Below are 11,504 nucleotides of genomic sequence, written 5' to 3'. Positions count from 1 at the left end.
TCCTTAATATTTAATTTTAAATATTATTTTTATTTAAAATTTTATTTATGTATATATGTAAAAAAAAATAAAAATAAATAAAAAAATCGAAGGGGACCATGTGGCTCCGCCACTGACTGGTCTCTTTGAGTTTGAGATCATTCCTCTCACTATCATCCATTAAATCAATTGTTAGTACATTTCGACGATACAATTTTTTTTTTTTTTGTTTTTATCCCTGAGGAAAATGAGCCACTTTGTATCATAATGTATTTATAAAATTATTAGGAGAGAGTAGCATCAAGCGTTTGTAGTCCAACGGTTAGGATAATTGCCTTCCAAGCAATAGACCCGGGTTCGACTCCCGGCAGACGCATTAACATATTTGGTCTTACCTTCCCTGACATAATTTTTTTTTATTTTTTTTGGAATACAAATTGCAAGAGAGACCCTCTCCAATTCTAGACTAGCATGAATTGAAAAATAATAATACTAATAAAAATAAAAATACTAGACTAGTGAAGTCTATAATAAACTCAATTTTGCACTTTCAATAGCCTCACCCATGTAACACTTCGTTACTTGTTTTCTATTTTATTCTTTTTTTTAAAAAAAATTAAAATAAATTTTTGTTTGACATATTATTTTCATTTGATTTCAAAAAATTTCAAGTTTTTGAAACGAAAAAAATCAAGATTCAATGTTTTTCAATTGTTTTCAAAACCAAGGTTTCACTTTTTCCTCTTTCCCCTACCATCTCCAGCCACTACCCACCCCAGGCCACCACCAATCATCAGCGATCCACCGACCAACTTCTGACAATCCTCTGCATAACCACCAGCAATCATTTGACAAACGGACAATCACTGCTCATGACTTCCTGCAACGCTCCAACCACCAACCTGACGGCCACCCTCCATCTCTTGGCAACTCACCAAACAAGTATTTTTTCGATAGACTGGGGAGATTTCATCCGACATCCCTATGACACACCAGTGCCCTGCAAGGTCACTGCCCAGCGCCCCACAAACAGATCCCATAATCTACAGATTCCATACAACACAAGCTCCGAATCTGAACAACATACCCGACCTTAACAAAAGAGAAACATAGTAATACAGATTAACACGAAAATTAGGAAAAGTGAGTACTGATCTAAAAGACTTCTTAGCAAGAACATTTCACTAGCAAAAGCTCCTTAACAGAAAAAAAGGTTGAAAAAACAAAATTTTAAGAAAATTATAATAATACAGATCGATGCCATTTTCCCGTCTCACAACTTAGCTGCAAGCATAGATATCAGAGGGCGGATAAGTCCACCCAGCTTCATAAGATTTGACTATTCTCAATACTTCAGAGCGATGAACAAGAAGAGGCATTTAACATCAACCGGAGAAGCCCATCGCACAATAGCATTTCAAGTATACAATCTGGGCACTCCAGTCCGAGTAGGCAATAAGCTGCTCGACTAATGTGTGCTATTGGAATTTGAAAAGACTAGTCCCTGCAAGTCAGAGATGATATTATCATTCACAGTGATAACAGAACTTCACAAGCAATAGCGCCAACACGTACAGGAAAGTACATGAATACAAAAATATGTGTGCAAGTGTACATGAAGAGAGAGAGAGAGAGAGAGCATGATGCATATATTTACCTTTCCATAAGTTAAGAAGTGATGATGTAGATGAGCATCATATGCATCAGTGCAGGAAGAAATTACAAATTTCAAAAGTACATTTCAGTTTCTATTCCAACATCTGAATATTCTCGTAAAATGCCAAATAACTGAAATTCTATTGTCCATTAAGGCTTTAAAGTTCAAAATGATTAAGCATATTCCCTTCCGAGTTTCAATGACATTATTCACATCATAAGGTTTGATCTCATTTTGATAATTCATTGGACAAGAGTAATTAGGAGTATGTATTCAAACCCCAATAAAGACTAAACCCTCAGTACACAGTGCAAGTTCATGACCTACAAGAGAAAATCAAACCAAACCAAGCCTTAAATCCCCATCAAATGAGGTCAGTTACATCAATCTTTTTTCTCTACTCGACTCTATCAAAGGCCATTTAATTAGTCAAATTAAGGAGATTTATATCTCTATTTACCACACTAGCCCACGTCAATCTAAATCTATCCCTTCCCCTAACACTTCCTTCTACTGTCACTGTATCGCATCTCTTCACCACTACCTCTATTGATCTCCGTTGTATATGATCAAACTATTTCAATCTATTCTCTCTCAGCTTATCTTCTATTTTACTGGTGCAAAGTTATTAATTTCATCTCCTACGTGTGGAAAAGCAAGTATTATAGTTGGGTAGCACCAGTACAGCACCTTTTAATGATGAATGTGCAGGTATTATGATGAAGCAAAACGGAGACAATCAAGAACTAAATGAGTAAAAATGCAGTAAAAGGAATAAGCAAGCAAATTGATCAGTCATTATTAAAAAGTTCTTACTTGGAAGATAGAAATGGCATTTTAAGTTACCCAGTGAAACCAATATAATGGCTAGAAAAAGATCATGATGTCGGATGGACGCGAAAGAAAATAAATGTAAAGAAAAAGAAATGCCATACCAAAACAAAAGAAAATAAACCCTAAATTCTTTGATCTCAATATCAAAAAATCAACTCAATTCAATATCACAATCTGAATAAACCTACTACGTAATAAGCTATTTATAGACATACAAGAAAACCCTAATTGTAAAACTTACCAAAAAAAATAATACAATATTTAAATCCTACTTAATACTCTATTGATATAATTTCTAAAAATCTTTCCAAAAGATTTCAATTCTTTCCTCATCCAACATCTTTTTTGTCCTCATATCACATTGTAATAGGACACTAGAAAGGGAACCTGAGATATCACTCTCTTATTTTGTCTACAGTGTTGACATTCTTATTGCACCAAGAAATATAAAAAAATAACACCAAAATTATCGTCATATCTAACTCCTGTGAGGGAATGAAACACCAGAATTATAAATAACTCAACTGCCAACACACTACCCCTTCATGTATCAATGATCATTCATAGTATTTGTGCCTTCAATAGCACAATCCATGCCCTAGTCTGCTACCGTTGATTCTCCATCAACTCCACTCCGATACTTGTTTCTTTCTATGGGACTTTTCCTGTTCTCTACGGTGGCCAATGCTCACTATCAAACTCTAATTGATCTACATCATCACCAATTTTCCATGGACTTAAGCTATTCTTTGCCATCTCTTGTTGTGGTCACTTTGGCTCGTTACACAAATCACATCAATCAATGCATCGTCAGTGTTTGCAACTTCATCCCAGATTGTCACAAGAAGTTTCTCAATTCAAGTAATGCCAGGTCTTTACACAATTGATCAGATTATATATATATATATATATATCCCTTCAATAAACATAGGTCATCGGATCAAGCCACCATTGCTGTCAATAAGGTGGCTTGGTTAATTTGCAAACCCCAGGAAATGTTGGTTTAGCTTAAATAATAAAGAATTCATGAGATCTTTTTCTACCCTTTCTGCACCATGCCAATTTATATTTCATTTAGGAACCACACATGCGCACACACAAAATTAAAAATAAATAAATAAAAATTGGGCAGGCAGGATCTTTATAACGAACTACATACGGTGAGATGTTAATATGTAGAGCTGTATGTATTATAGACAAACCTATGGTACGCTATGTTACATGGACTCGGCACTTTGGGGCGAAGTACCCGTGTCGACACGACATGACACGACACGACACGGGTGCGGGTGTGGGATTTGTGTCGGATTCACCTCTCCTCTCTCGGACATGGCTAATCAAAAAAGAAGAAGAAGGTTGAGATACTTACATTGATGTATGGGTTCAAGATCTTGATCATGTCTTTCAATCTTCTTCTCTATCTCGATCTCCTCTCTCTCTATCACAATCTCCTTCTGTCCCTCGATATCTCTCTCGATCGTGCTGTGCATGTGTGAGAGAAGAGAAGAGAAGAGAAGATACAAACCCATCTTGTTGCTGTGCGTGTGAGAGAGAAGCGAAGAGGAGACATACCCATCGTGTTGTTGCTGTACGTGAGACAGACCCATTGTGTCAAAGCTGCCGCTGCTGATTTTGTTTGTATCAAACCCTAATGGCTGGACCTAATGGGCTGGACCTAATAAATAAATAAAAGGGCATTTACATACAAGTCCCATTTTGTAAACTTATACTCCATTAAGTCCTAAATAAAATCATTTGCTCCTTCAAGTCCCATTAATTTTTAATAGGCCAATTTACCCTTCCAAGACCTCCTCGCCAACCAGACTCTCTCTCTCTCTCTCTCTCCACAGACTCAGTCTCTAGCCTCTGGTCAACATGAATAGTCTTGCTACGATCAGATCCTTCATCTTCTTCTTCTTCTTCAATTCGTTTCCAACTCCGTCGTCTGCGAAATCGATTGGACTCCAAATCCCGATACGCATCCACTTGAGTATCATCGAAAATCGCCACCGATCATCAGCGACAGCGTCCCAAGGCGACGTTCCACGCAGCGACCACGTCGCAGCAGCAGTAGCAGCAAGGGTCGAATCAGTGGCTCTCGAGATCAATTCTTCAGTGCAACAAAGTACAGGTCTCGAACGATTCGATGATGGCTGTTGCGGCAATATCGAATCGTTCTTCTTGCTAGATAATCAATTAGTTCGTTGTAGTACAGATCTGTGAAGCTGCAGATCTTCAACGAAGTACAGATCTTCAACTACTGCTGCGGCAATATGACTACAATAATCAATTATCAACTAATTTGAACGACAATAAAGTAGAGAACAGTGGAGGAGAGATAACAAGGAGCAATGTTCGTGGTGGTGATCTTCAACTACTTCTTTCATTGAGCTCAACGAAGTTGCTGTGGAGCTCAACATCTCGAACCAGATCTATAACTAGATTAGAAGATTTCCAGATCTGGAAAGTGTAAAAGGAGGAGGAGAACGTAAATGTAAGAGAGAGTAGATTGATAATATTCTCAATTTTAATCATGAAAGAAATTGAGAAATTTCTCAAAATTGAGAACCTTCATAGTTTATAATAATCTCAATTTTAAGCATGAAAAAAATTGAGAAATTTCTCAAAATTGATAATTATAAATTTCTTACTTTTGATAATATTCTTAGTTCATATTAGAAAAAAAATTGAGAAATTTCTTAGTTTTGATAATTATAAATTGAGAAGAATACTTTCAATTTTGAAATTGAGAACATTCTCAGTTTTAGAATTAAAGGGTAAAGCGTCTTTTTAACTGTACATGGGACTTACTGGTTCAAAATTTTTTTGATAGGACCTAAGTTACCACCAAATGTGTAGATAGAACTTTTAGGTAATTACCTCATAAATAAAAGGCTTGAGCTATTGGCTAATTAATATTATAAATCTTAATGGGCTGGACCCAAATAAATAAATAGAAAGTTTGGGCACTAATTTGTATCATAATAATTAATATTATAAACTATAATTTATTTATCAAAAAAAATATATATATTATAAACTATAATGGGCTGGACCCAAAAAAATAAAGAAAAAATTTACACCTATTAGCTGGTTTTTATCATAATAAATCTTAATGGGTTGGATCCAAATAAAGAAAAAAAATATTTGGGCCTGTTTATAAACTCTATTCAACAATAAAATGGGTTATTATAAGACTTATCCATATGTTTGATTCTATTTAAAAAAAAAAAAAAAAAAAAAAAATTATTGGGTCAACTTTTTTTAACTCATCTTCATATAATAAATATATTTAAAAAATAACTATTTAACTCATTTTTGTATAATAAATATATTTTTGAAATAACTATTTAACGTATCCCCGTACACGTATCCACATTTGGATCCCTATTCACGTATCCTCAATTTTTAATTTTGAAGTGTCCGACTCCCAGATACACACCCACACCCGATATCCACGCCCGAGTCTGTGTAACATAGCTGGTACGTACACGGATTCTTCAAAATTTCTGAAGCAATCATGGGATACAAGTCCAACATATCTACTTGGGCATGCACCCACTGAATATACTTAACTCGTAATAGAGTTCACTACAAAACTATCTCTCATTCTATTCATAAAAAATATGCCAGTTTGTAAATACTATTTTATCCTAAATAAATGAAATTAGTATTTAAAAAATATGAAATTCTGCCGCGTCTAGTGTCTTTGGACATGAGAGTTAGATGAATATGACACATGGTACCTGTACCCAAGTCCCAATTACCATAAATGAAAATATAAAAAGAGAGAGACAATCATTGAACTACAATTTTAATCTAGAAGTAATTTCTTCTCTTCTGTAGACTACAAATTCCTGCATTGTAGCTTCGACAACAAATGGCTCTCATTTATCATCCTCCTCAGCTCTTTATGTTTGCATCAAAAACAGACAGAGCTGGTGACTACCGAACGGTTTCAAATGATGTTGTAGCACCCCATCCCGGACCATTGAGACCAAGAAAAGTGAAGAATTGAACATGATATTTCTTTGAGTTCACCCTAAAATACTATCTTAAACAAGGAACAAAAGCTAGGTGACCATTACATAGCTGGTGGAGTAAACTGAGTCATTGGTTAAACAAAAGGCTTTTAAGAACCCAGAAAGCAACACATGGCCTGGGTTTTAAACATCTTCCCATGGTTGACAACCTACTAACAGGGGTAGATGATGGCAATTTCAAACACAATAGGAAGCTCAGATAATCAAGTTAAGGTTTGTGATAAGACTAATTTTTAAGTTTGAAAGTTAGCTTCCCAAAAACGAAAATTACCTAGGCTTGGAACCTAGTAGTTCCTGTTGATCAGGCATGCAAGTTCCAAGACCCTTGTCACTGACCATATCCCTAAAGCTAATGCTATCTTTTGATGTTGAATTAATCAAGGGAAAAGAAAATAAAATAGAAATGAAATTACTTTTAAAAATATTCATTTATACAAACAACCATTTTTTTCTCATTCGTCAAAACCAACCCAACAAAAGAAAAGAATTTAGCATCTTGCACTTCTTTTTTTCTCATCTTTTCCTTTCCCTCCACAAATTCAAGATCCAAACATACGGTAAAAAATTTAAATAAAAATAAAAAAAGGAATTGTAAAAGGCCATTCTGCAGCTTGGTAATCAAGTTTTGGTCAAGTTTAAGCCTTATTTGAAGTTTGGTTATCAGCTTCCAATACTTTTTGAAGTTTGGATAACAGCTTCCCAATACAACTAATTGATTTGGATGGGAACCATGTAGTTCAGATTGATTAGCCACATCTACTCCATTATCACAAGGCATTCTAAGACTGAAATGACCTAAAGAAAATTTATTGATAAGAACAAAATGTGCAGCTATAATGGTTATAAAATACCATGTCACTTAAGTTATCAGCCATTTCAATCTGTTATGATTTGAATTTAGCAGCTACATTGTAAATACTTCAACACACTATTTTTCACATTTGATTTACCTTTTTGTTTGTTGGCTACTCTAACTTTTCATCTGTCAGCTTAAGTGATACTCATCATGCCACCACAATATCATGAATCAATTAATTTTATCAGTTTTAGGACTCAATGATATCTCTATTGAAGCTTGTAAGTGTTTGGGTAAAAGGGGGTTGCTTTGTTGACTAGGTTGTCTGGCAAGATTTTGTTGACTAGGAACATGCCAAATGAGTGGAGGAAGAGTATTTTAGTTCCAATCTATAAGAATAAAGGAGATGTCCAAAATTGCAATAACTATAGAGGAATCAAGCTAATGTGTCATAGAATAAAAGTGTGGAACGGGGTGATGGAACGCGATTGCGAGATATAACAAAGGTGTCAGAGAATTAATTTGGATTTATGTCTGGCAGGCCAATAATGGATGCGATCTATCTTTTGAGGAGAATAATAGAAAAGTATAGAAAAAAGAAAAGAGACATTCATATGGTGTTTATCGACCTTGAGAAAGCATATGATAGAATGCCTCGAGATATAATATGGTGGGTGTTAGAGAAAAAATGGGTGACAAAAGGTTACATTGATGTGATTGGGGACATTTATGAAGGGGTGATGACAACTATTAGATCGCCTGCTGGAGAAACAAATGAATTTTCTATCACTGTAGGGTTACAACAAAGATCTACCTTAAGTCCTTATCTTTTTGCTTTAGTTATGAATGAGTTGACGAGAAATATTCAGGATGACGTGCCATGGCGTAGTCTTTTTGCAAATAATATCGTGTTAGTGAACGAGACTAGAGAAGGAATTAATACAAAGTTGAAAACTTGGAGACAAACACTTGAATCTAAAAGATTCCCAATAAGCAGAACTAATACAGAATACATGGAGTGTAAATTTAGTAACAGTAATAATGAAAGCAGTAGAGAAGTGAAGATTGAAAACCAAGAACTAACTAAAAGTGAATATTTTCGTTATTTAGGGTTGATTATCACAACGGCGTGAAAAATTGATGCAAATGTGGCCCATAAGATTAAGATGGGATGGCTTAAGTGGAGAAGTGCGTCTGGGGTACTGTGCAATAAACGAATATCCACTAGACTAAAAGGTAAGTTTTATAGAACAGCTATTAGACCGGCGATGTTGTATGAGACAGAATGTTGGGCAACCAAAAAATATGTAGATAAGATGAGTATTGCTAAAATGAGGATGCTAAGGTGGATGTAAAGTAAGACTAGACAAGACAGAATTAGAAATGAGTGTATTCAGGAATGGGTAGAAATAGCACTGACAAGAGATAAGTTGAGAGAGAATCGATTGAGAGGGTTTGGTCATATTCAATGGAGACCAACAGAAGCAGTAGTGAAGAGATGCGATACAATGATGATAGATGGAAGTATTAGGGGACCGGGTAGGCCTAGATTAACGTTAGCTAGCATTGTAAATAGAGATATGAATCTACTTAATTTGACTAACGAAATGGCATTTGATAGAGCCGCGTGGAGAAGAAGGATTCATGTAACCGACCCCATTTGATGGAGCTTAAGGCATGGCATGGTTTGGTTTGGTTTGGTTAAGAGATTTCCCAAAGTAATTTAGTGCTTGAACAATGGAACCACACCACATAAGGGATTTGAAGTAATTTTACTTGAGGCTATAGATGCAACATTTCAGCAATCAAATCTCTCTAATGAAAAACAAAAAGACAATGTGACATAAATATGTAACATAACCAAGTGATACATACACATTAACAACTATGGTATAAGAATTAGTCATGCTGGGTGATGGAATAGATTTCTTACCAGTACTTGATTAAGCCATCCCAGCCACAAGTTGCAACTTTACTTTGCTCCAATGGATGCCACTCACAGCCAATGCATACCCCTTCATGACACTTGAGAGTTCTAAAGACTTTGCAACTCTTCCAGTCCCAAAACCAGCATTTACCCTCACCATCTCCCGACATGACAAACCTACCATCCGGTGAAAAGTTGACTTGGCAAGCATATCCAGCCACAATGTGCCCTGCAAACCTTTTCTTCTTATTAAGCTGAAATCTTTCCCTAGTGCTGTAGATAAGAATCTGATTGTCCAAACTCTGTGCTGCTAGCCAGTTTGTGTTTGGGTGAAGGGAAATCGATGGCATAGAATGCATGTGAGGCTCGCTGATATACTTTATAACCACAGGAATCCCAAATTCCCAAACCCGGAGAGATTTGTCATCACTAGATGTGACAAATCTTCTGTTGTTATCTACAAAGGTGATTGTATTAACTGCTCCCAAATGTTGATCATACTCTTGAGTGATTTGCCCAGTATTCATATCCCACTGAACAATCTTCTTGTCACTCATGCCTGCTAAAAGAATGTTCTGCTTATCCTCATCCGGGTTCAGCCTAACCACATAAGGTATCTTCCCTGTTGAGAATGCCGATATCACCTGTCCTGTTTCTGTATCCCAGTATTTGATGTTCTTATCATATCCAGCAGTCAGAAACTTACTTCCATCATTGCAAAACCAAATATCACGAACCGCCTTCGAATGTCCCATGTAAGTCCTCATACATTTACCTGAATTAAACACATCCCAGATCTTCACCTTGGTATCCATTCCTGCCGAGAGAATCAAATGCCCGTGCTTGGGGAAAAACCGAATTGCAGACACACCCTTCGTGTGCCCACTCCAAGTATGCACCAATCTCTTGGGAATATAACAATGATCATTGGTAGCCTTAGCATCCTTGGGCGCAGCAATCCAAGACCTACCTTGATAATCCCTCTCCTCCTTCCCATGAAATGTACTCTTATCAGCAACAACCTCACCCTTTTCACTATTCCCACTCTTTTCTTCACCCTTCTTCTTCGCATACTCCTCAGCATACTTCTTCTGCTCCTCCGTCAACTCCACTTGCAACCCTTCCTTCTTTCCCGCCCACGGACTCTTTCGATTCTTCAACAACCACGTCTCCGAAGCCGGGTTGTCAACCTCCACCCGCTCAACCTCACCACTACCTTCCTCTTCATTCTCCACACTCTCCTTCTTCTTCTCAAGTTTCCTCTTTTTCTGCTCATGTTGAGGTATATTATACACAGAAATGCCATCAGTTTCCTTCAATCTATCCAAATCACCAACATAATTGTTTCCCTCTGGATCAGCTGCGTACCCATATTTATGAAAAGTATTGTACTGTTCATCGAAAACAAAGGGTTCAATCGCAGCATTCTCAACAAACCCTAGCTTGTGATTGCGCATACCTTGAGCAATACCGTCCTTGGCGTAGGGATGTGAAGGGCCATAGATTGGTGCCCAGAGCTGATCGTAGGTGGGGTTGAAGACGACGACGTGTTGGGAAGGATCGAGGGGCTTGGTTAGGGCTCGATTGGAGTCGGCGATTGTGAGAGCAAGCATTGTGTCGTCGACTTTGGGGGCGGAGGATTTGGAAGGGAGGGAGATCCGAGGCGGCGATGAGTCCGGCGATGATGAGTGGTCGGAGGCGGTGGAGCTAGGGTTTTGAATTGAGGGTGGTTGTGGTTGTGGTTGTGGTTGTAGTTGTTGAAATTGTTGATTGTCGTCGTCCATGTCGGTGTCTGCGTATGACTGTAGAAGATCCATGGTGATGGTTCGAACGAGGAGGAGAGAGAAAACGAAACCCTAGATTTTCGTCTCTGTAGTGGAGCTCTGGAGAGAGAGAGAGAGAGAGAGAGAGAATCTGGCTATTTTTTTCCTAGAGAGAGAAACACAGTACTCACCCCAAAAAAATTGAGGCTGATACGACGGCGTTTGCTGTTCTTCTTCTACTATTTTTTTTTTTTTTTTAAAGCTGAGTTTAAAAAAAAATCATAAATTGGTTAGATTCATTTGATTTGATTTTTTTAATGTGCAGTTGACTTTTGTTTTTAAAATAGATAAATTGTATTTTACAATTCAATTCATGGGTTTGTAGTTATAATCCTGATTTGGAATCGAAACAAACCTAAATTTAAGTTATTGTTCTTGAATAATTAATGTTAAATTTACGCATTTCAAATCTAAAACTATCCAAACGAACACATTTGTATCAGTT

At 36.8% G+C, this 11,504-nt stretch overlaps 1 protein-coding gene and 1 non-coding gene across 2 annotated transcripts; one reads left to right on the top strand and one right to left on the bottom strand.

The window, feature by feature from the left end:
- Nucleotides 1-283: 283 nt before the first annotated feature.
- TRNAG-UCC (transfer RNA glycine (anticodon UCC)) lies at nt 284-355 on the top strand. The gene has a single exon. It is a non-coding gene; the product is annotated as a tRNA-Gly (tRNA).
- Nucleotides 356-1,054: 699 nt separating this feature from the next.
- Nucleotides 1,055-11,216, bottom strand: LOC114274442 (uncharacterized). The gene is made up of 2 exons (XM_028216361.2): nt 9,243-11,216; nt 1,055-1,483 (listed from the first exon to the last, which is right to left on the bottom strand). The coding sequence occupies exons 1-2, from the start codon at nt 11,051-11,053 to the stop codon at nt 1,477-1,479; spliced, it is 1,818 nt and encodes a 605-aa protein (XP_028072162.2). The 5' UTR covers nt 11,054-11,216; the 3' UTR covers nt 1,055-1,476.
- Nucleotides 11,217-11,504: the final 288 nt, after the last annotated feature.

Source organism: Camellia sinensis, chromosome 10, assembly GCF_055761805.1.
Source record: "Camellia sinensis isolate YWXY chromosome 10, ASM5576180v1, whole genome shotgun sequence".
Lineage (NCBI taxonomy): Eukaryota > Viridiplantae > Streptophyta > Magnoliopsida > Ericales > Theaceae > Camellia > Camellia sinensis.
Note: the sequence above shows the minus strand (reverse complement) of the source record. Positions and strands in the feature narration are given on the sequence as shown.

Bases quoted from the DNA above. Each gene is read 5' to 3' on its own strand.
- LOC114274442 (XM_028216361.2), bottom strand. From the start codon at position 11,053: ATGGATCTTCTACAGTCATACGCAGACACCGACATGGACGACGACAAT.